Below are 26,765 nucleotides of genomic sequence, written 5' to 3' on the forward strand. Positions count from 1 at the left end.
GCTCTCTCTTCCCAGACCACAAATTCTGGTCTTAGTTTAGTTCCAAGTGCTTCTTTTTTGCTTGTTTTTGAATGAAAACTGATCAACCAATGTCTAAATACATCTCCCCACTGACTGTGGCTTTATTAAGATGTTTAAAAGCCAATATTTTCATAAAGATAGAAATGATACTGTCAAGGTTGGCAAACCAAATAATTGAACTAACTGCTATGGCTTAAAATTATAGCTGTGATCAGGTTAACACTTCTCCCATTTTTCCTTTGCCAAAAAAGCAGAACTCTTACAACTTCTTTTTCCCACCTGCAGACAGCAACTGACCCAAGAAGTAGAAGACAGAAAAGCCTCATGTTTTAAAGTAATCACTGCACATTTACACAAAAACAGAAACAAACTCAAACAAAACACAAACTCCACATAAAAAAGCCCCGAAGTTTTTTGAATAGTAAACTGATTGTATAACATAGGTCATATTTTTGGCCTTGCAACCTTGACAATGACAATTTTGCATAAAGAAACGAGATGAAGATGAGTAATCACGTGCACAGTTGCAGTCTACAATGTTTTATGTACTTAAAATAAATTCTTATGAGAACAATTTAGGTGCACTTAAAAATAAAGACTTATCATGACCTGTCTTGAATTTTCCAGTTTTCCTTGTTGCTTTAAAAAAGTCAAAGGTATATGGTTAAACACAATTTCACAACAGAACAGTTTGAACAATATGTAGAACAGCTGAATACACAACACAGTTTCCAAGAATTTCTGTAATGTTTCAGGGTGAGATTCTCATCCTGTAATGTTTCAGGGTGAGATTCTCAGGGTTGGGATGAACAGTCACCATCCACACCAAGCAGGTGAGGACTCCACATTCCACTATAAACTACTCTTGATTTTTGCACCCTAAAACCTGGGCTGGTTCACACTTTTAAAGGAAATAAGCAAGACAAGCTGCATTTTTCCAATAAAAATGACTGTTTTTTTAATAAAGGAAGACAAGAAATAGTTAAGTAATGTCTAGTTGGCTTTACAGCAGAATGTTTCATCTACATTTCTGCATCATTTCAGGCATAAAAACCCCACGGTTGTATTTAGAGAGTGACAGTAGGACGAGTTGACATTTCCAATTCATTTGGTGGATAAGTTACATTTGTTTTACATCATCTGGCAATAAAGTTCCAACATAAAAGCCTGAGCTAGGAATTTTATTTTTTTATTAAAAAAGAATGTTCCAAAAAATAAAGAGCAACAAACCAAACCAGAAACAAAAACACACAACCCCCCTATTTTATTGGATGACTCTCTCTTTCTCCTTGTAATTAAAGTTCTTGGAGCCTGTATTTCTTTTTTTCCTCTATCAGCAATATCTATTCCACAGCTTGAGTACTTCTACAGAGATAATGGGATTAGTATTAATGAAATAGAAACACAGAGATTTAATTGCATAGATATTTTGTTGACTTCCATGTTTTCTAAACCTTTAAAATTAGGGCTCTGGTTAAGAGCTGCATGTTCAGAAATTTTAATCTCTCTACTCTTAGTACTTCCACTTCTAAGAAAAAAAAAAATCAAATTCATTCCTTAATAGAAACCTGTCAATTATTTAAATAAAAATTTAAAACACAAGGACAATTGTTATTTTGTCTACCACTGAGGAAGGTTTGGTATCAAGTGACTTTTCATCCCTATGCCATTACATACACTTCCCCTTAAGAGTTCACCTTGCTAGAGAAATGTGGAATGAAGTGGAAAAAAATATTCCTGAAAAAACATACCTCTTCCTGATCACAAGCCAGACAAACTCCCTCCAGAAAGAGAGAAAAATGCAGCATCACGAGGTATGAACTCAGGTTTGGAAGCCAGGAATTCCCTATTTTCTAATCCATGCTGTCACACAGACTGTTTTTATGACCTGGATTAATTACTTGGTTTGTTTCTCCATTTTCCCATTTCTGACTTTTTCTCTAATATAATCTCAGTGTTCTGCTTTGAGCTACCAGCTGCTTTCAGACTGGGGAGAGGAGGGTCTGAAGAGACAGAATGAAAAACAGCACCCCAATTTTTTTCTCTTCCATCTTCATTCACTTCCTTCCTGGCACTGCTCATCTCTGCAGCATCTGAAGGGTGTTTGAGCCTCTGGGATGGGGCAGGGATGGAGCAGGGACACATGGAACTCACTGCCTGCTGCAAAGGGCATCAGCTTCATCCAACAAGCCTCAAGCACCACGTGGAGAAGGAAAAGAAGTTGCCCTGAGCTGTTTGATGACTCTTCAGGAGCTAATCTAGGATGGGATTATCTAAAGCAGCACTAGGCAGAGCTGCTGCCTTCTCTCCCTGAGAAAAATCCAGGATCCTTAGCATTTTACTAGAGAGATGAGTCCTGAGCTGGGAGCAGAAGCAGGTTTTGGTGGAGATCATGGTACAAACACCCTTCAGACAGAAAGAAATGTGACCTGCTGAGCCTTAGGGGCAGAGGCTGCTGGGGATGAGGTTGGGCAGGGCAATGCAGGAGAGGTCTGGCTACTGCAGGGGGGAAGAAAGGGAGAGAAAAAGGGGATTCAAGTTCCTGGACTGATGGTTTAGGTAGTTTAGCTCTGAATGCAAGAAGTTTGTAAATGTGTCAAGTCTGGTTATTGAAATGTTCTGAGGAAAGGCCTGAACAATAGGGAAAACACAAGACTGAAAATAAGGAAGGGGAATACATCCAGGGCAAGCATGGTATTTTACTGACATTAAACTACATCCAGACAGCAACTATTTGGCAATTTAATTCTGGAAAGTCTCCCAGATTCCCCCTCTCTACACACACACACACCCATCTAGGCTGAAGAATCCAAGCAACTAATTCAACCACTTCCTTTTCACACTAAGATCTGAATTAAGAAGTACATAAGGCAAAAGCCAACCACTTTTTGCTCTTTATATTACTGCAGAAGTCCTTTTAAAAAATTCTTATATAACTGAATATCTACTTCTGCCTGAATCAGGTTAGCAAGGCACAAAATTCTTTTGGAATTAGCAACTTAATTCAGACATGACTGCATGAATATATTACAACAACTCCCTCTGACTGTGCCATTTGCACCTGCCATCATATGATACATGAAAAAATTATTTTAATATCTGGTGCAGATGAAAAGCTGAGACCTGACACTGAGTATATTACACAGTAAAAAATGACCTTACAGTAATAGCCAAGCAATGAGTTGCTGTACCAAAGAGATTTAACCTTTTATGGCTGTTTTAAATAGGAAGTAAAGATAATGTGACTGATGTTTATAAACAGAAATACATTTCCCTAAAGTAAGGAATAACAGGTGAGACTATAAAAGGGGTTAAATTTTTATGAAGAAAATTTGGAGAGGGAAAGGATTATTTTCTAATAGCAAGGCCTGACACAACAACAAATTTTACTTTGGATTAGAAATACTGGATATATTTCTGCCATCAGGGAATTCAACAGCCAGAATCAAACAAAGTAGTTTTTCCTAGAGGACAAGATTTTACATTGAAAATAGTACATTAATTCAGCAAAATCTATTTTTACGGGGAACTTCTTCTCTGAATAAGAAAAAAAACCAAACCACCACACACAAAAAAAACTTCACACAGGTCTAAATTCCTTTGGATGATCTGGCAAGAGATGCTTCAAATCTGCTCAAGCAAAATGTTCTGCCAGAACCCCCCTTTTTCTTTCTGCTTTTTATAATATGTTGTGGATTGCAATCACAGCCTTGGAAAGACAATACAGTACCCAGATACAACCATGGCTTGTTCTATAAAACAACCTAAAAATACCTTCTCATCATCCTTCCTTAAAAGTTATAACCAGAAAGGAATTTTTTTCTAAAGATTATGCAGGTTTTTTTCCATTACTCTTGTTGCATATCAACATCCTCCCTCATTTCCCATGTCCTGTGCTTCTTTTCTCCAGAAGGGAATTGAATCATCAGCCCATGGAGCACTGAGCATCCTTTGTCCCACAGCATCCAGACTGGCCAGTACTGGGGCAGTCACAGGGACCCAGTGACTTCCACACTGAATTTTGACACCTTCCACACAGAATCTCACAGAGGAGAAACAATGCCCACCTTCCTCCTGCAGGAGAATCCCTTCCCCAGCTGTACAAAGGTTACAGAAGATTTGCACCCAGCCATGCTGGCAGCACTTTCTGCTTTTATCCCTGGGAAGCTGTGCATTAATGCTCATTAACAGACCCAGCTAACTAAAAAACAGTCAAAGTCTGTGCTTGGTTTCAGGGGTTTCTTCTTAACTCTACTCTGGTCCTTGGAGGAGACATGGAAAGGTAAAGGTCTGAAACCTCCATTCTGTACAAACCAACATTTTGACAGGTTTAGTATCATTTTAAAACCAAATTAACATAGAATTCTTTCAATAGAAAAGAGAGACATCTGCTATACATGAACTTAAAACTTGGTTTTTATACCTTTCTCTAATGAATATGAATTAACAGTCTCACATGCAGAATCTAAGCTTGAACTGGGTTTGGATAATAGAACTATAATAATATTATTTCACTAAATTGATAGAATACTTTGTAAAGCAGTAAAGAAAATGTTCTGTATCCTGCACTAACACAATGAACAATGACTCCACCTATTTAGTCTTGGATATTCACATAAGGAGTAGATCAAGACATGACTTTAAACCAGGGCTTTCATATTCTGCTGTGAGACTCATCAAGTTGCTTTTCTTCACTGGGAAAAAGACAGATAAGAAATTGTCTGTATAGCAGTACCAGATTTGCTGCAGGTTTGGTGATGGCCAAAGTTACCATAAATATGTTCAAACAGTTTTTAATAATATAGGACAGGGAATAGAGCCATAGGGAAAAAGTCAGAGATCAGAAAAGGAGAATACAATGATGCAAAACAGTTCATTTCTCTTCCTCAGCTTTCACCCCAAGGAAAAAGAATAAAAGACAAGGTAAATAAAGCATGCACAGAGACCTACATAAAAATTAAAGCATTAATAGCTTACATTGTACAGAAATATTCTATGCTTTAGAAAGAGAGGAAAACTATGACATATACGTGCCACACTGATTCTACTGTTCAAAAGCACCAAAAGGTGCTTGAGTGATGATGACAATAATTCAGAGTGAGAACAACATTTGGGACAGAAAATGACAGAAAGGAGAGAAAACTGAACAAAAGGCACACAGAGAAAAAGATACTTCAGCACCACAACAGAAAAAAAAATGCATCAAGAAACGAGCAGTTTGAGGAAAACAGTCACTTGCTTCATTTTACAGAAGTGTTAACATGAAAATATCACAATAAAACAATGCTGTAGTCCATGTAAGCATGCTGCAGACATCAGCACCAGAAAAACAAGTGCAGTGTTTAAATTTTGAGGTAAATAAGAAAGTGGAATTTTGCTAAATGTACTTTTTACTCAAACTAATAAACTCTGGGATACTTTCCAAGCTTTACATAGGACAGGATAATGAACATCTGACATTTTCTGTGTAATTTAGAGGATTTCACTTCAAACCTTTGGTTATCACTGTTACCACCTACAGGTCATAATGCTGATTCCATTTGGGATCAAGTGTATTCTTCACAGTATCTGTAGAATGGCATTGGCCAGATCCATCCACCACAACCTTAGCAAAGGGATCAGGAAGTCCTAAAAGGAGGAAAAGAAAATAAAGCTACCAAGTGGATCAGGATGCTTTGAAGTCCTTTATCATTGCTCAGTTATTTAATCTTTAATTTCTAGATTTATTTGCCTTTTATTCATAAATTAGACCCCTACTTAATGAATGGGAATAACATGATGCATTAAACATAGGAAATGCCTAAGTTAACAATTTATTTCATTGATATGGACCAAGAAAAGGTTGTGTATGTCAAACATATTGAGGGGAAAAAAATTTAAACACCTTAATCTTCCTAACTCAGATTTGAGTAAATTCTCAGTATACAAAGAAGCCAAAGGCAGAGAAAACAGTTACTTTCTTTGTATGCTTAAGATCAAATCACAATTATGATTTTGGTTGATATTGGTGTAACAGAGAATTACCTGTAATAGGTTATTCTTGCTTTTAGGATTCACTTGGTGTATTGCTGGCTTTGTACTCTGCTGCCAGCTCAGTGTCTCAGAAACACTGAACACAGGTTCATCTGAACACCAAAAATCAGTGTAAGGATGGTGCTGAACTCCAGATGCAGGGGTGGAAAAGCAGCAGGAGCAGAGATCAGCAAGATTCAGCAGCTGCTGCTGAACTGACCCCAGGGATGGTCCCACCACTGATGCCCCAGGTCCTGCCCTTTCCTCTCACACTCATTTATCCCTCCCCTCATCAGTACTGTGAGTCAGCTGGAGGAAACCAAGGTGGGGAAACACTCATCACATCTGCTGAGGTGCAATTTTGTCCCAGCTGCTCTTCCCCAGGTGACTCAGCCAGAGCTGGTCAGGCAGCAGAGGGCTCAGTGCCACAGAAAGCACGTGGGGACAAGGAGTGGCACATCTGTGCTTCAGCATCTCACATTGCAGATCCTGAGGCTTTTGTTTCAGGCATGATCAAACTGTTAAATACCCAAGAACTTGCAATCAATACAGAAATTCAGGTACAGGCCATGTTTTAGAAGTATCCCAATACACAGTATAATTCTGGATCATTGCCTCTTCAATTTCTTTCCAAAGCTCAGTCTGTTCTTCTGAATTCCTCCTGCTCCCAGGTGGGAGGTGGCAGGCAGGTGATCTGTGCATGCAGGACACAGACAACAGCATTCCTTTCTGCCTCCTTCATCTACTTCTTAGCACTTCTTTCAAAACATTATTAAAATTAATTAAAATATAATTTCAGAGTACACCGGTGTTATGAGGTGGTTATTAATAATTAAGGAGCACAAAAAGTTCTTGTAGGAAAAACAACTTAATAAAGGACACTAAATTTGAAAAACATGTAATTTGCCCGAGTGAGTAAATTTGTTTCCCACTCCCATAAAAACAGAGAGAGTGTGTCAGTGTTTTAATCATTATGATGATTCTGTGATGAGTGTCACCTAAGACAAAAATAGGAGCCCTGAAATAAAATATCAAAGCCTTTAGCTCCTTTACTGCAAATATCTTAATATAATGATAATATGCAAACACATAAAAATTGCATAATATTTATTCCATCTATAAATAAATGTATAAAACTACAGCAGCTACTTACGGAAAAAGTCCTTTTTCACCAAGTTTTTTGCACACAGTACTGCAAGAAAAACAGAAATACAAAATTAAGTTACTGATGGCCAACTTCAAAAAAAAAAAGTTATTTCACCTTTCCAGCACTTCAGAAAATCCTGCTTAAAATAAAACAAACATAAATGAACTGTGCTCCTTCATCATTTATATTGTCATGTGAATTAATTAAAGCTGAGCTGGAAGTGCCATCTTTTAGCAATCTACCTGTAGGCAGATTACAGTGGAAGTCAGATGGCTGTGGATTCCTCAGGCAATAGTTTCAGGTTTTTTTTTCCCCCTCAAATGTTTTGCCAGCTGTGATTTCACCAGAGAGGGACCTGGAGCACCCCTGGCTGGTTCGCTATAATTAGTGCTGGACACAAACAGGGGTTAATGCTCAGTTCTACAGCCCAGCAAAAGCTTCCTTGATCATAAAAAATACAACATTAGGCAGCCAAGGCTTTTCTGTTATCCTACATGGTAATAAATAAAAGGTTTTACCTGAAAAGCATTTGGGTGGAGCACAGTAACTTCTAAAGCCAGAGTTTTGATGGTTCTAAAGATATCTTTTATTTGGAGCAGCTGATAATTGTTTCAGGCTTTTGTTTGTTTGTTTGTTTAAATTAAAAGGAAGGAACATTTGCATTTGTCAACTAAAAATACCCAGGGGAAAACAATCTCCTATGAGAATAAATTTAAATAAACAAATAAATAAATAAAGGGTCAAAGGGGACAAATTTCATATAAAGGTGCCAAGGTACACAATGAAGACTTCACAAACTGCATCATTGCTCAACTACTATGCTTATCTATTATCACAGGTTTAGTAAGCAGGAAATATTAGATTCCCCTGTGAAACATTAAAATATTTACTGATAACACAAAAGGATTCTTGGGGATTGAGCAAAAGCATGAATTCCCACAGCTAGTATTAAAAAAAAAAAGGGAGGGGGAGTGGGAAGAATTATCTGGTTGGAACCTGATCCTGCAGGAGATTCCTCACTATATGATTCCCTTGGATACTTTTCCTATGAGCTCATCAATATTTCTTACTGCCAGGAAATGCAAATACAGAAAAGTGAATCCAATAATCACATCCCACAGGCACCACCTAAAATCAAACACCACTGGTCATCCTTTCCCCCCAGAACACCCTCCCACTGATCCTGCAAGGCTCCTCATCCCTGATTTCTGCCTGAATAAAAGCAAGCAGAGGCAATCCATGATTGACACCCAATAATTTCAACCTGAACAGTCAACAGAAATAGAGTCAAATATTTCAGGTATTTCTGATACCCAACATTCAAGTACAAATATGAAAGAGACTGTCACATCACTGCTCCACAAATCAAATAAATTTCTTTGGATGGTGTAATAAAAATCCACAGTTACCAAAGGCTTCCATGTGCCCAGCAATCTAAAGTTTACTCTATCCAGAACATTGAGAGCAACCTAAAGGCATTTGAAAAAAAAAAAGAGGTAATAACTGCTTTTGCAGCTCCTTAAGATTTTATTATACAAGAATATTTTCAGATGAATGATAACACAACAGACAGCAATTGCCCAAGACCTGCAATTGGTGATTGCTCACCAGCCACCTTTCCTTTAGTGGTGAAAAACTTCAAGTAAAACAGATTCTTATACAGATGGCAATTTTTAAAAACATCTAAAAAAATATATAATTATTGTCACAGTTTTATCCATTAAAAGTAATGGGAAGTGTCAAGTGAAGCTGAGGGCTTAAAACCCAATAGTTAAGTCAAAATTCATCCACAGCACAGCCACACAGGGTGATCCTGAAACTGTATAATGTCCAAGACAAAAGAGGTTCAACTATTTCTGTGAGAGAAATTGTAAGGTTAACTAATTACAAACACTTCTTTTCAAAAATAAAGCAAGCCTGCCAATGCAGTTTAACTGAAATCTCATTTTTATAAGATTGGGCACATGCAGAGCACACAGACTCACAACTGCTTCCCCAACAATTAGCCATGAGTGAACAAACTAATATTTTTGGCTCAACTTTTCCCTCCGTAGTAACCACATTTAAGGCAAGTCAGATGTCAACCCACTCTGGCTTTGTCAGGTTAACAAAACAGGAGAGATGCTGAGAAATCTTCCATTAACAACACTCTCTCTGCCAGGTATTTCTAGGTAAAAAAAACCCCATATCCCAGGAGCATCAGCTCAACTCAAAGTGAAACAATCTTCTTCCACACACAGATCTCATCTATCTCAGGACTTTTTTTGGACAAAACTTTTCCCACTGGTGGGAAAGTACCAGAGTTTATGCTCCACTTTTCTAACAGTTTCAACACTGTATTAAAACCTGCTCTGAATATTCTGATAACCAGCTGATTAATAGCTCCCTGAGAATAAAAGCTAAGGAAGTTTGGTTTCCTATGGATTTATGTTCCATGGTTGACTGAAGGCTGTGGCTGAGGCTTTTCCCACTGGGCACTCAGACAGACCCTCCCCACGCAGGCTCTCCCCTGTTCCAGCACTGCAGGATCTGCTGCAGCTTTTTCCTCTCACTTCAGGTCACTGCCAGGGTCTCCTCCTTATCCAGGCAATGATTCTCACAAAACTCACGGGAACTAATTATCTTTGAGTCCTCTATCCTTAGTTCAATTTAAGCTAAAGATTCAAAAACCAGAAAGAACTAGAGGGAGATTTCTTTCCCTTGACAAAGCCAAGTTAAAGTGCTGATGATTCTGGACCCAACACTCATCATTATCAGAACCACCACTAATGGATGCTCTGGAGGCACAAGGGCACTGCACAAGGTTATTTATTATTTGGATGTGCTTGTTTTAAGGCACTTTTTGTTACAATTCTTCTGAAACAAAAAGTCAAGCTATTTAAGTTTGCACTGGAACTAGAATGCAAACCAATGGCTGGATATACTGACCTGGATATACTGAAAGAAAAGAGGGAGGTGTGCTGGTCCATGAGTGCATCATCAAATGACATTAATGGCTTCTAACACACACGTGTAGATAAAGTATTCATTACAGAATATCAGTGAGTCAATGGATAGCTATGTTTCTGTTTATTACAGACTTCCTGGGTAGTCTACAGAAAGGAGAACACTAATATTCCAATATACACGTGCCAAGACAAACAGCACATCAATTTTACATAGTATACATACATTAAATATTTTTTTATCATGCTTTATGATCTCATTCTAACATATGTTACTCACAGAAATATGAAAAGAGCCTAATATTATAAGCTACCCAGTCTCCTTCTATGACAGCTTTGCTACACAGTCCACAAATACTCAAAGATAGGAATTGAGTGAATCATATTTGCCAATTTCCTTTTTCTGATTACTCCTGTGACTGACACAGAATGGTTTACTGAAAAATAATTTAACTGTTATAAGTAAATGCAAAATATTTAGTATTCTCAAATCCCTGTAATCTATGTGTTAGCTATTAAAATTTACATGCAATTATAGAGGGGGTGAATAATTGGTTGAACTCACATAAAAATTGAAAGGAACTATGACTATTGAAATGGTCATTTTTATAGAAAGATAAATATTTCCCTCTCATTTTCTGAACTCTGTTTATTCTTTTTGCTAGTTACTGAAGAACTCTTGTTACAACTGCTGCTTACTTTGGAACCATTTCTATAGAAAAATCAAACTTTTAATGACATCAAGCTGTTGTTAGGGAAGGTGTCTTGTATTATAAATTACCACTGTTTTTATAAGTATTAAAAAGTATGCTTATTTCAGAATAATAAGTGTATCAGTAATACCAGGTCTGCACAGTTAGAAGGAGGAAGAACATGAAAAGGAAAGGAGCTCCTCTGTTGAAAACAAGTTACAAGTGATAAAGATCTATGAGATTTTACAGAATCACCACTTGTCAGACATGAGCTCAGAGTCTTCAATGGTCTATTCACCTCCAAACTCTGCAATGAGTGCAGAGGAAGCACCATGAGGAGCAAAGAAAGTGTTATGTGAATTTAAGGAACCCGGACATTTAAGGGCTGTGTATTCAACCCTTGTGGCTATTTCCAGCCTGTTTGTAGCAAATTTGTTCCCCAGGTTCACCTGCAAAACAGGAATACCACTACTTTACTTCACAGGTAGGTTTTAGTGTTACATTACCTGTATGTTTGTATTATCTCAGTTATCTGTTATAATGCACCTCTTGATTTAAGACAAATGTGGTTTAAATGTGTTTGTACCCAGCAGCATGAGGTACAAACACCTCAGGGCTACACTTGTAGACAATGATTTTATAAATATATTAGTCTTTAAATTCCTATGTTCAAAATAGCATTGCACAAGCCATCTTAAGTAAATAGTTTTTAAAGATATACATTTGAGACAAACCCATACTATCAAAGAAAGATTAAAGAAAACAGGTAAGAAAATAAAAATAATCATGAATGTCCATGGAAGTGAGCACACCAGCTGCAGAAGGAAATTCACAATCAACACATTTAAGTCTACACATGGCTCAGCAGAGCTCCCCCCATCCCATGCCAGCCATCCACAAGAACCCACACTGTGTCAACAGACAGCCCTGAGGTTATGGGGAGGAAAGCACTCGGTCCAAAACTAAGATTATGTTTTCTAATCTTCTGGCTTTCCACGTGTCATCACCACAGAAGAACAAGTTCAGCCTTCTGAATCCAACTAACAGTTTTAACATTATCATTCCTGTTGGTTTTTTTCTTTCCCCGAGGGTTTTTCTCCCAGAAAAAGCACTTGTTCAAGAACATATGTAACACACGGGAGGCGACAGGCTGCCTATCAATTTTTACCACAATGGCTCGTCTTGAAGACAAGTCTTTCTTCCCCTACAGAAATACCATCTTTTACTGAAAGCCATTAGCTCTGGGTTTTGTGATCAGATCCCAGTTGTTTGCATGTTCTAAGCGGAGCAATACAATCACTGAAATAAGTCCCAGCTGTAGAAACACAATGCTATGCTGTTGCTAATGTGTGTTGTACTGATAATGAATGGTCGTCTATGCTTTAATCTGAATAAAGCTCCCAACTGCTCTGCCTCTCCTTGCCAAAAATTCCCCTTCCTCCTCCAGACTGTGGTTGCATTCCAATTACACTGCTGATTGGAATGAGCCTGCTTGGGGGAGGGAGAAGGAGGAAAGCAAATGAAGCCACACTCACGCCCCTCCTCGCCCTTCACTGCTGCCCCTGGGACCCAGAAATTGCTCGGGTGTTTGAACCTAAGGCTGACATGATGTACTTTTCTGCACACAGTACAAAACTCTTTGCAAATTCACTTATTTCTTTTAGAAAAGACATTTGTGACAGGCAAACAGCGCACCGTGCACAGGTTCCAGCAGGATGGCTCAATACTTTCAACATTTTTAAACAAATTCCTACTGGTGCCTAATGGTTTCTTCCATTGTTGGCACACTCACAAGAAACTTATATTTTTCTGCTTGCATTCCCTCCTTGGACCTGCCTGAATCCCCATAAGGGAAAATATGAAACAGGAGGTCTTCAAGTATTTATTGAACAAAGAGCTGTAAATAACGCCGTATGGATTTTGCAAATACAGCTGTTGAGATTATAACTTCCTCATTTAAGGTTTTGAAATAAAATTGTTTACTCCAACTATCCACATGAAGTTTTATTTTACAATTAATCTCTCTGAGGAATTTTTTTAAGGTTCCATTTCCTTTGAAAGGTGCTTTTTCTGCAGAGGAACAAAATGTGACAGAACACGACTGTAAAACTAAGAGTCTACTTTTGCTTAATGAAATTTCTGCATTTTTTAAGATTGCAATCAATTGCTGTCAAGAAGGGACACACAAAGGCAGGTAATCCTAGCAAATACTGTATTTTGCAGGTGCACAGGGGTTTGGAGACAAGGTCTTGCAGTGTGAAATGGGTCAGAACACAGCAGCTGACCATTATTCCGAGCAGGATCGGAGCACGCTGGAAGGTTTCATGTTGCACCCAACAGTTCAGGGGGCTGCAGCTGTTCCTCCCTCAAAGCAGGTCCAGCCAGCACAGGGATACAAGGTAGAACAGGAAGCTGAACTGGCTTAACAGAAAATTAACCTTCTGGGGAGACAGATTAGTTCACTGTTGGCTCCTAGAGCTGCACAGACTTACCCTGCAGTCACGCCATCTGCAAAGCTGCGGCAAAGAAAGTGGCAGAAGCACATGGCTGCAGAGCAGGGAGGATCAGCCAGGCTGCCCTTCCTGCAGCTGGGATGGAGAAGTGCACCCCATAAACAAAATGCACCCTCAATGTTTTCATTTTAATGCAGATGTATAGTTTTTTCCTCCTGCCTCTGTTTTGCGGCTCCAGGAATTTATTTTATTAAAAATAAAGTTAAGTTAAAAAGCAGATTTTGCCACCACTATACTGACATAACCAGCTAACACCCTTCAGGTTTTCAGACACAAAATCTTCTCCTTAAATATTCAGCTTTTCCATTTCCCAAAGCACACTCAGAAATGCAGAACTAAAACACAAAAAAGCACTTCTCTTGCAAGTACACACACAATTACTTCCAGCCTGCTCTGTTTTACTTACAGACAGCTGCCTGCTCCGAGTCTCACAAAGCAACAGAAATTCAGAATAATCCAATGAGCTCTAAACTAGAGTCAGTACGAAACATGCACACACACACAGAAAATGGATCATTATTTTCCCCAATACTTCATTGTAAAATTCAGCATCACCCAAATGAACCCTCCAAACTCCACCCTCTCCAGAGCTCAGCACAGGGAGCTGCAGGTTCCATGTGCCAGCACATGGAAGGCCAGTTCAGCCAAGGACACTGGGATTTTAGACACTTTGCTCAATGAGATCCAAGGCAAACTCTGCCCCATCCCTGGATCCCTGGCCCTGCAGGAAGAGATGCAGAGCAAGTAGCCAGGTACACCCCAAACACCATCACTGGGCTGCTTCACCTGGGTACCTTTTCCTGATGTGAATTAGGAGCTGCATCACACAATCCCTTCTGCTCCCAATGGGAGCCAGGGCACCTGGAAGGGATGGTGGCATCTTCAACAGGCACAGCTGCCTACAGCACACCTACAGTTTATACTGGCAGGAAATTAATTTCTACATCTCTTACAGACTTACATTGTTTAAATTGAATGCAAACTTAGAATCGTGTACCAATTATGAGTCTTACTAAGAATATGCATTAGAACAATTCAAAAGTATTAATGGATATTTAAAGTGCAATTTAATACCAACATGTCAGGTTGCAGAAAAATATTCCAAGTGATATATAAAAGCATCACTGCTAGTCTCATTTAAAACAAACTCTATTAAAATATGCACTAGTATAAACATAGTACTAGAAAAGCACTTTTAACAAGAATTTCCTTTACTAATTGCTACAATTCTAAATTTTCCAATATACACATTTCTGTAAGTTCAACACAAGCCAGATGTTAAATCCTTAATATACTCCATGTAAAGTGACACCCATTTCCAAGGATCACATACATCAGTTAGAAATCTGTGTCTCAACAAATCAGAATTTTTCCTGTGGGACTAAACAAACAAAACCACAATAACCAGCAATATGCATATCGAGAAGTGACAAATGCCCTAATAATGCAATATAATTTAAACTACAGCAAAAGATGCCAGAACCTAACACAAAACCAGTCCATTTTCTGTTCAACAGATTCAAAGTTCTCCACTAGAATAGACTGTTCTGTAACTAGATTTAGAATTCCAGACCCATATAACTTGCACATAGTGTAACTCAGAGACATTAAAACATCCCACATTTATCAGAGAGAACAAAGATGCAATGCATCACTGGACAGAAACAGTTAAGGCAATAAATCATTCATCTCATGCAATAATAAAATTCTGGGAGAGAGTGTCCAAGGCTGTTTGGAATTCCTGTAAGGGAAGGACGACACGACAGCGACTCCAGACTGCAGCAGCCTGAGCGGGGACGGCTGCGCCACTCGCGGCCAGATGGAGCCTGCCCAGATTTGCCATGTTTAGACTCCTGTTTTTACATCACTCTGTCTACTTCACAGCATTGTTTCACTGTAAACAAAAGGCTTCCTTTTCCACTTCTCCTCCCTTACTCCACTGCAAGCCAAAAGTAAAAACAAAACACAAAACCCCCCAGACCATTGAATTCTTCCTCTGAGCAGCTCATGCATTCACGTTTCCTAGATTCACTCAGCGATGGGCTGGCTGCCACACACGTCACCCACCCTATTCATGTGTCCAGTTTATTTGATATGCCTCTCAAGAGGTAAAGCAAAGAAATCATGCTGCCACTTTTGCAATGAAGATAGCAGCCCTCCCCAGGCACTGCTAACCCTACCAGGAAGGTCCACAAGTCTCTTTCATGGAGAGTCACGTTAATTCAAGTTGAGTAAGTGAAAAAAAAGTTGGGTTTGGTTTGTGCTTTTTTTTTTCTAGCTGTATACCAAAGGTGTAAATTAATGCTGAATGATACAAAATAAACCATACTCATGAGGGGTCGGTGTAAATTAGGGCATCAGCCACAGCTCAGTAAGAAAGAAGCAGAAATAACACACGGGAAACTTAAATAAAACAAAGGCTATTGGGAATATCTGCATTTCCTGGTTCAGCGTGGATGGAGCCTCTCAGACCAGCCAGGATGTTTCGAATGCATAACTTTCATACACTATAAATTCCATTTCTCTTCTCCATCCTCCTCCAAATGGCCTAAGCATTCCATCTCAGTCATTTTTCAACACCTGAAAAACCAAATACTATTGTACCATGGAGCTGTCAGACAGACACCACTTACAGAGATTTAAAACTGTGCTGTCACCTGGGCTGGAGAGAACAACACAGCTTTAAATTAACAGCCATTAGAACACTTCAAAGGAAAAAGTCAGCAAAGATCAACTTTCAGGCCAATTTCAAAGTTATTCCTTCTGTTCCTCATATTGGTAACAAGTATAAAATTGTATTCCAGTAAACAAAATCAAAGTGGGAAACAGAAATCCATTAAAAAGATGAAAGAATTCTGCGGCTTTGCTGTTATGTTTGCTGTAGCAGTCTCAATTACTCCTTACCCTCCTGCAATATTAAAAATATAGTCCATAAAAAAAAAACTTTAGAGTAATATTACCAAGATTAACTAATCTCAAACTGCAGAGGTGGTTCTTATATCCAAGTGTGAGTGAAATAAACTCTAATTCAATTATCCAAGAAATACTGGAATAAAAAATGCTTTTAAGAACTTAGGCAAAGAAAAGGGGGTCACTTTTACCTAAAACTTTTACAATTGTGTTAAAAATCTTACCTCGATTCTTAAAGACTTCTTAACAATCCCAGTAGTTAGTTTTTAACCAAAACAGAAGGAATTAATCCAAAATTATTAACTTGTAAAATACTTAAGGGAGCCCAGGATCTGATGAGTATTTATTTACTCAGATGAGTAAATAAAAAAGGTAACATGGAAATTCACCCATCTATTTCCCATTTTGCTTTGACAGGAACAGGAGAGGGAGGGAAGCTAATGGGAGAAATAAATGATAGCTCTGCTTGATGTATTTCATGCACCTCTGACAATGTGCTGGGGACAAACCTGCCAGCAAGGAGCAGAGCTCTGGGATTTGTTTCACTGCAGTAAAACTCTCCACCCTCTGAATGAGCTGTAGGAAAGGCAACAACAAAAGAAATTCATGATCTAATTACCAACTGGACAAAAATGCCCTGAATTTTAAAAAGGGCTCAGACAAGAGGCACCTGCAGCTCAGTCAGACTCCTGGTGTCAGGAATTGTGGATCCCAGCAGTGCCAGGACATGGCCACACGTGTGATAGAAACAGGAAATCTCAAAACTCAGACACAATCCTTAGGGAACTAACTGCTGGGGTTTTTCTGGGAAGAGGAGAAAGGAAAAGAACCAGGGAAAAAAAAAGACCCCAAAAGCAAGGATGTAATTTATCCTGCCCAAGAAATTCCCATGCCACTCCAGCAAAATGCTGTGCATATTGATTTTATCAGTACTAGCAAAAGGATTGTCAGATGCTTTTTAAGAAGTAATTCCTAACTCATGAGAAAAGCTCAGGCAACAACTTTTATTTGGGAGAAAAAAAGGAATTCTGGCATTTCAAATACATATTTAAGTATTTACAAAAAAATAATCTTCTAATAAGTTAAACAATGTTGAAGAGTTCAGGAGGGTCATGAATTTGATACTATCACTAGCAAAAATCATTAATTAAGCATCTGCCCTTAATCTAAACTCCTAGTTCAGCACAATTTTGTTTTATTACTACACCTGATGTACTGACATGATATTATATGGAGCAATAGAGATGAGTAATGTACTCTTATATTCTCCTGCATTATCATCAATATCCAGAACCTCAGACATTCTGTCTCCTCCATAATATGTGGATCCTGCCTCTTTCTTATTTAGTGCAGTTGAAATATTCAAGCACAATATCCCTATATTCACTTTTTTTTTAAATATTGGTTTTAGTGGAATGCTTTCAACTCTGGAAGTTGCCTCTCTCTCTGGAATGACAGTTTGGCTTCTGCCAAAAATAAAACAGGGTCAGCAGGAAGGTGTGGACTATACACACACACCCCTTTACCTGGTCATGCCTCCGATGATGGAATTCTGTTTGTACCTGCAGAAATGCAACATCATCTAAATCAGGAAAACTCCAGCTGCTTAAAGGCAGCACAGATGGAAAAAAAAGACAATGTCACCATGAAAACATCATTAAAATTCTGCTGTACCTCAGTCCAGTCTTATCCTCCATCACACACCCATGAAGCCTCATCTCCAGGAGATTATTACATCATTAACCTATACAATTTAAAAACTGATTAAGTTACTGCAATCCTTTCATATGGACAGATTCAGTTTGGTTTCTTTGTTTAAACAGATGTGTCCTACAGAACAAATCCAAACGGTTTAAGAAGCTGCTGCTGTTGAAGAGAGATGAGCTAACTGAGCAATCTTATTTTTCTCAAATGAAGAAAAGCAATTCATTTCATACAAGTTGCTTAAATTTAGACAAATCAGTACAATTTTTACAGTATTGTAAGAAATAATATTAAAGGGAATTTAAAGAAACAGAACACCAAGAGATTCAGAATAAATAGCTTACCAACACGTGGAAATAAAGGATCTTGCCCAAAAACAATTGCCATGCCATTTAAACTAAAATTTCAGAAATCTTTTGGGAAGATGCAATGCTCAGGAAGTAAAAATACAAATCTTTTTTTGAGAAAGAACATAGAGTAGAAGATATTAAGCAGGGTAGAATGAAGATTAAGAAAGTAATGAGGAGGAACTGAGACTAAAAAGGGGAGTGTAAGGTGATTACATGAATGCAGAAAGTGTAACACTGTGCATCAACACTCCTAGCAGTACAGCAAATGGATAAAAACCCAAGAAAATATTCCCAGCAAGTTCAAAAACATTTCATTACAGAAGGCAGAATGGCTTCCAAACACAAGGAGCATCCAAGTATTTCCATGGACCTCAAACACTGTTATGAACTTCAGACAGTCCGAGTGGACATGATGGGGACTTTAAGGGACACAGAAATGGAAAACCCTCATTTCCCTGCAGCCTTCCAATCTAGGAACCCTTAATTTTTTGCAGTTCTGCTCACAGTGTTATACTAAATAACTTCTGATTTCTACTGTTTCTTACATGGCTGCACAAGCAAGGTAAGAGCAGACCCACTTTTCCAGAGGAATCTTTATATCATTTCCTAGACACTGCTACCTGGACATCTCAACTGCTAATTGAGTGCTATCCTGAGATACTCAACCAGAATTATTTGCTAAACAAATATATTAACTTTTCAAGTACAATGTTATTTCCTCTCACAACTATCTTCTGGCATTTCAATTATTTAATACTACCACCTTCCAGTGACCTAATTCCTTTAGTTTCTCTATAATTTATGCATCTTGGAGCCAATATGACAATTTATACTAAAATAAGACCAGAGATATGCTAAAACTCTGATCAGTTATATAGCAACAAAGAGGGCACAGGCTTTTTCCCTTACACACTGCTTCATCCAACTTTGTAAACTGTACCTCCTTTCTGCATTAACTAAATTTAAGAATTCACAAATATATTTCCTGCTCATCTTCCAGCATTGAAGACTATGAATGGCACTGTTAAAGTGATGCAAGTTTTTAGAATACTAAAAATCAAAACGCAGTGGAACTGGCATCTGACATCAAACTACATCGCCAGCTAATCAAGTATTTTCACTAAATATAAGCAAATAAACTGAGTTCAGGGAGTTGTGCCTGCACTCCTGGACATCACTAAAAGATGCTGAAGGGTCACAGGACAAAAGTGCTTTTTAGGGTGCACACAAACATTTTACCACTTAGCTAAAAATAAAAAAAAATGCCTAGACACATTCAACCATACAAAAGAGAGATTAGAAGAAACAAACGCAGATTTTGCTCCTAAATACAGACTGTTTTTCAGGAGACAATAAAAACCACGGGATTGGAGAAGATAAAGTGTTAATCACATATTTGGTGGTTCATGAGCCAAAGCAGTCTGAGGTTTAAACTGCTTCTGCTCAGTGCTCATCCCATTCAGAGACGATGAATCATTTCCCATTTGGCAGCACTTCTGCCTACAAGGCTTGTCTTCTGTGAGATTCCTCCTGTAGCCTTGTAATAGATTTGCTAATTTAGTACACCTGACTTTGAGCAAAAGCTATTGTTGCCAGCTGTCAGACTAGACCTCGTCCTGTTTATCAGACACATCTCCACCAGCCCAGCCTGCCCCAGTCACAGAAACACAACACTCCTCACTAATCCCAGGGCAGTAAATTACTTTCTAATATCCTTGTTTTTCTTACTCTGCCAAAATACCAGCACATCACAGATTTAAAGCAACAGCAAAATCAATTTATCCTCAGCAGCTGGGATCATACCAGTTTATCCAATAACCACATTTTTTAAAAGTAATTTTTAGTGTTCTAGTCATCCTGAGTTCCAACAGCAGAGGTTTGACTGTTTTAAACAAAGGTAATATAAGCTCACAGGGAGTGTATTCTAGTTTTTTAGGCAGGCTTCCACAGCTCTTTGAAAGATAAATCAGAGCAAAACAAAGTATTAAATGCCTTACACGTACTAAAACATTTCCTCATTTCCCCCAGAGCTTTGTGCATGCAAAAGAAAGTGCATTACTTGCTGTTTATAAATATTTGTGTGGACAGAAACTCAGGGTAGGGACAACAGAGAAAATATGGGGAGAGTTTGGTGGGTTTTGTTGTTTTGGGGGGTTTTTGTGGTTTGGTGTTTTGTTGTTTTTTGGTTTTTTTTAACCTCCCTATAGTGAATTTGGAAAACATATGAAAAAACATTTTGTGTATGATATTTTTATGCCTAAACAAAATCTACCAGAACTTAATACTTTACATTCCAGATTGCATAAATCAGTTCTACAGATGCAAAAATAACACACCTGCTCTTCACAGGTTTCACACAGAGTGTTCACAGAAACACATGCTGACAGATTTTGATATTCTTTTTGATACTCTTACTCTTCTAAATGTTTTAAACCTCAGTAGAATCAACAAAAATATGAGAATGCACACTCAGTAAACCAAAAATATGGAGTATTGACATTGCTCTCTTGTATTCTCAGGGGGCTGTCAAGACACTTATTCATCTCTATCATTCAAATTTGGCTGCTGAATTCATGCTGAGCAGTCAAGGAAATGCACCTGGACTCTTCCACCTGGGACTGACTTGAAAGGCCAGACAGAAACTCTGATTCAGCATGCAAAGACCATTTACCAGGAGCAGGTTCCACACCACCCTCTGGTTACCCTCTTCTATAGCTGTTAGCAAATTTAAATTCCACTGTATTTGCCTTGTAGAGCAGCAGAGGATTCTCTCTGACCCTTTCCCTCAAGATAAAATCCATCCAACCCTCCACTGCAAACCCCCTGTCCTTGCAAAGGGAACACAGGTCTGGGAGCTCAGCTGCAGAGCCAGCACCTGCTCCTCCAGCTGGGACACAGCAGAGAAACCTGGGAAAGAGAACAAAACCTTGGGATTTTGGGAAACAGAGCTGAATCAGAGCAAACAACACTCTCAAAAAGCAGAATTACTTCATTGCCTTGCAACAGCTACACAGTCAGTAATCCCATGTAAAGCTGATACTCCTGCAAGTCAAAAGACATATATATATATATATAATTTCACAAGATTTTTCATTGTGATATTTGAAATGATGAATCAGATGCTGTATTTCAAGTATTATTCATCTGTACAACTTAAGCTAGCCCTGAGGAATCATTAAAGAAAAATACTTGCCAGGAAAAAATAACCTAGAATATATGATTCATTCACTTCTGAAACAATAAAATGGTTCACTATAACAAAAATAACTATATTGTAAATACTTCAATTAAAATGTAACAAAAATAAAAAACCCCTAGCCAAATACAATGAAGAAAGCATACCCTTAGAATAAAAACAAACCACTAAATGTGCATATGTGTGCAAATAATAAAACATCTTGCTGGAAAAAGGCAATTTTATGAAATGCAGTTAACACCATATCTGATGGAAATGGTACTTTATTTTTTAGGGAATTAATGGTCTTACAACAACAAAGACACACCTCAACTCTCAAACTTTACATTTTTTCTATTAAGCTGAAAAATAGATATTTATTTCAGCAGAAAGTGATGCATGTAGTGTATAACCCTGGGCAGCAGACAAGGCTATCAGTGACCTTCAATCATGATAAAAGGGATCAGCTGAACAAAATCATCCATTTAATAACTTTATAATTGTCCAAAACTCAAAGAGGTGTGGAAATGAGCAGTTTTTGGAAAATAAGTCCCACAGGATCAGACTTTGTTTCGGCCTAGTGTCAAACATTGGGGGAAAAGAGAAGCACTGTTATGCATCAACAAATAACTGTAAAATATTAAAACAGTCTGAAAATCTCTTTTTCCTTCATAGTTAGACAATATTTTATCTGTTCATTCATTTATATTTTCTCAAAAAAATAATAATCCATCTGAATGCACCCATAACTCCTCTCTCTGTCTACAGAACTCTACAAGAAACTTCAAATTGCACATCTGCCTGTCTCTTGCTGGAGATACACCTGCCCAGTACAGGTAATTTCTGGTTTGTTTCTGCACTGGTCAAACTCTTGCAGGCTCCTCTGTGTGTGTTTCATACACACAGAGAGTGAAGATTAAAGTGTTTGACAACACTGGCAACTCAGTGTAAACAGAGCACAGTGTGCTAAATCAACCCCCTGACACTGGAAGATGCTCTGGTGCAAATCCAGCATGGATAAAGTGTAAAATTAAAGGGCTCCTCTCTTCTATAGAGAAATATCCACAAATAATGCAATATCAACCACACTGTACAAATGATGACTGCCATAGCTTGTAGCTTTTTCTGTCTGCTTGATATTTAATATATTAACATTGATTCTAACTAAAGAAGCTCAAATCTTCCATGCAATGAACACATCAACAGCAGAAAATACTTCTCTAAAAACGTGTAACTTTTGGAGTTGCATTATTGTAACTCCAAAAATTAATGCACCTCCGGAAGTTACAAGTTTTTGTGAAAATATGGCACATAAGTGAGCCAAAAAAATGGAAAACTACATCATTCAATTATAATTAACAGCAAGTTTTCTGACCCTTTTAAAGCAAGAAAACATTAGCATTAATGAAGTGACCAATATGTTCTTAGAATCAAGGGTCTTTTCAAAAAAACTTCTCAGGTTTGCCATAAGCTTCAGAATTTCTTTTGTTCGACACATAAGGAGTAACCCTGATCTCACCTGCAAGCGTTTTTGGAATTATGTTCTGAATCATGGTCACTTAGAAGCCAGCCCTTAATTCCTATTTCTTCTACATAGTATCAAGGTGATGAACATGTGGAACAAAGGAACAGATGGGAGAAATTTTGGGGTGGGTGTGTTTTCCTGTTTGTTTTTAAACTTCTGGCCTCTTCCCAACTGTAACCACTCACATTCTTTGCATGTTAGGCATCCAGAGTTCTTATAAAGCCCCTCTGCTGCAGCTGACCTCTTCTTCCCAATAAAACAGATCACCAACAGAACATCAAATGTGCAGCAATAGCATTCCCTGGTTACAAAGTGTTAACAAGTGTTGAAGGGTCTGGAGCAGGAGACTCCGGGCTGCTCTGTGACCCTGTGCCACGTCCAGTGCTGCAGCACCAGAGCCCCAGCACCTCGTCCTGCCAAAACCAGACTCCACCATCTCATTTCCCCTGGAGCTCCGTGCTCCAGGTTCCTTCTCCACACCCTCATGCAGCTTTTGCACCCTGTGCATTCCAGGCAGTGCTTCTCTCCACACCAGCTGAGCTCAGCTCCTCACTAAACCCGCCCCAAACCTTCCCTGGCTGACACAGCCCCACCTGCCTGTTACCCTGTCCCTGTTTGACAGCGCCCCTGCCCCAGAATAAAGGATTTCTACAAGAACAAAGCATTTCTACATGATGTGCAATGTATTTTTAATCCTTTCTGAAACTGGTTGAAGTTGAGCAGAATCTTCCCAAAATAAATTTGGTCTGATGTAGCTCCTCAGCATGAAAAATGTCCGTGTTAGCCGGCTGCTAACAGCACTGAGCAGGGTGTGATAATGGGAAGTGCTAACTGGAGCTGGCATTATTAGCTCCACTCCAAGTTCAGCCAGAGTTATAAATTCCACTGATGGCAAGTAAAAGGCCAAGATGTTCAGACAGACAAAGCAATTCCATGTTCAATTGACACAATGTAGAAGCAAAAGCTCCCAGTCCCCATAGTGCTGAAGGGACAAAGGAACAATCCCAGGGTCAGGGTGACCAGGGACAATTTTCCTGAGCATTTACTGCCACTCCAGTGACACAGGGTGGGAGCACAACAAGTGCATCTCCAGGCATGGACCACACTGCAAAGAACTGCTGAAATGTGGAGAGTGAGGTTACTAAATTCCAATAAATTTATGAAAAATATAAAAGTCCAAAGTCCTGCTCAGTGTAGATGGAGTTACATTATGCTGATACACAGGAAATAGCTGACTGATTCTACAGGATGAACAATTCACCAGAGGAAAGGAACTTTCAGGAAAAATGATAAATATTGTAATGAGGAAATCCGAGGCACGTATTCACAATGCCACATTCACATCTCACAAATGAACAGAAATTTCTTCATGATCCCCTGGCCACAGAAGCAAGTGAGACACAGACAAATATAAATATACAGGATCTCCCCCCAGGCAGAATAACCACTTGCTGTTTGGGAGGGAAACCAAGAACTTTACTGTCTATCCCTGTAGATGGGACTACAGAACTTTTAACCTCCTTTTACACCCCTCCCAACAGCTACTGAGAGAACACTGTGAACTGTGGGAACTGCTGGAGGAAGGGAGAGGAGACTCCACAAATATTTTATGACAAGCCAGGCACGATGCACGTACTACTGAAAATTACTCTAAGTCATTTTTTCCTTAAAGGCCTTCTTTTTTCCCGCTGCAGAAGAAAGCAGAAGCCAACATTTTAAATCATCTTTCAACCCAGTTCTTAAGAAGAAGTCCCAAACATGAAGGATGCTCATAAAAGGGCCACAGTGTTACATGACAGCACAACTTCAGAATAAACCTTACCCCCCTCACATTAGTATAATTACAAAGATTTAAACCCTTTAACTTTTAAACAAAAAGCTGACATCCAACTATTTAAGGCAAATTGGATTTATTGCATAGCACCTGGAATTTACAGACAGCATTTGCTTCTCTATGAAACCAGGGGCACTTTCCCTGTGCAGTACCATTTACAAGCTTGAACAGAGGACAACAGCAGTTTTTCCCCATTTCCAACATCCTTGACCAAGAGTTTATTATAACTGTGTGTGATATATCTATAGCTATATATATATATATAACTCACAAGCATACATTCAAAGATTCTGTTCACCAACAGCCTATGCTTCACCAAGCATCCCGAATTGCTAGATAGACATTTAGAAATGCCACATACACAACTCACTGAAAAATATCAAAGATGTCACAAAAATGTTTTATTGTTATTCACAAGCTTCAATTAACAAGAACCTTCTGCAAGAACAGTATAAAACATTTTGAATTTTCTACTACAATCCTCTAAATAAAAGCTCTAGAAAATTTCTGCTGAGCAAGTGCCCTCCAGAAGTTATGAGGATGAGGTCCTTCACATCTATTTAAATGAAGTCCTAAGCAATGGGTATTTTGTGTCCTTCAAAATAGATGTATTTGTATTATAAGGATGAAGAGAAATGCTCATTATCTTCAGATTTCCACAGTGACAGTGCAATCATTGAATCATTACAGATGGCTCAGTGCTGTACTCAGCAACACCAAATGAACATTTCTTTACATTTTAGCCCAAGCACAGGAACCCACACTTGTTTTCTGCTTCCATTATAAAGTGACACAAAATCTGTGAAACTTCCAGTCCCTTCATGTCCCTGTGTCAGCTCTTGAACAAATGTACCCCACCCTGTCCTGGTTCACCTCTACAAATATCCCCTTTTGCCTCTGAATGGCACCAGCTCTATCCTATGAGGTTTCTTGTATCATACCTGATACCACCCTTTATAAATGAAGACAGAAGAAATTACTTTGCTGCTAAACAAAAAAAAAAAGAGGACAGCTAAATATTACTACAAATAAGCACAATGCTATTACTCATCTAGTCCTGCACACAATCTTCTATACAGAGCTATAAACTATTTTATAATCCACCAGGGAAAATAATGGGAAGAACTTCTTCTCTGAAAATAAATATTTATAGATATTATAAATAAATAATTTCAGAGCAAGGTGAACATTTTCTGCTAAGAGACAAATTGAAGGACTATTTGCAATAAGAATACCTCAATGCTTGGTACAATTAGTGCCATGAATTTCTAATCCCACGCTGTTAAGCACGAATGTAATTCTATTAATTTTATTCAGACATGTTTAGTTCTTTTGTATGCTTAAGGATTTTTAATTTTTTTTAACCAGCCATGCCCACAAATATCTAATCCAGATATATACTTCCTCCCTCACCAGTAATAAAATTTATTTTAGTACATTTTACATTTTTTGCACAAAAAATACCTGTATTTATTAGATTGCATTTAACTGAAATGAAATAACAAACAAAAAGTACACTCCATATACTTTCTACAATATGCACAAAGCAGGAGCTTTACCATACATAATTTTAGAAGTGTACACCTGGTCTTTATCTGTCTTAGAGGAATCTTCAAGTTGACTGAAGTTCAGAAAATTCCTTTAAGTATTACCAATACAGGTTCCACCTCCAATTAAATACAAGCACAAGTGCATCTATAATTGAATTTATGTATGCATCTATATATAAATTCCAAATCAAATGGTTAAGCTTGTTAAAAAGAAGCATCATGACAGATATAATTAGTTATTACTCCATTTAACTCCATCAGTAATGTTAAAATCTGGGTCAAGGCAGAATGAAAATGCCACCAAGAGCCTGCTGCTCTGTGGAGCTGCCTGAAGCCACCACTCATTGACACATCAACCCACCACAGAGAAAAAGGGGAATAACAAAA

General features: G+C 38.3%; 1 protein-coding gene across 1 annotated transcript in view; it reads right to left on the reverse strand.

The window, feature by feature from the left end:
• Positions 1-26,765, reverse strand: part of SMURF2 (SMAD specific E3 ubiquitin protein ligase 2) — a 57,641-nt gene that overhangs the window by 23,848 nt on the left and 7,028 nt on the right. Inside the window, exons 2-3 of the mRNA XM_079323785.1 lie at positions 7,187-7,225; positions 5,541-5,649 (exon numbers count right to left, since the gene is read on the reverse strand). Coding sequence (XP_079179911.1) covers positions 5,541-5,649; positions 7,187-7,225 — 148 coding nt within the window. The remainder of the gene's footprint in view (positions 1-5,540; positions 5,650-7,186; positions 7,226-26,765) is intronic.

The sequence above is a fragment of the Erithacus rubecula genome (genome assembly GCF_903797595.1).
Source record: "Erithacus rubecula genome assembly, chromosome: 20".
NCBI classification, from domain to species: Eukaryota; Metazoa; Chordata; class Aves; order Passeriformes; family Muscicapidae; genus Erithacus; species Erithacus rubecula.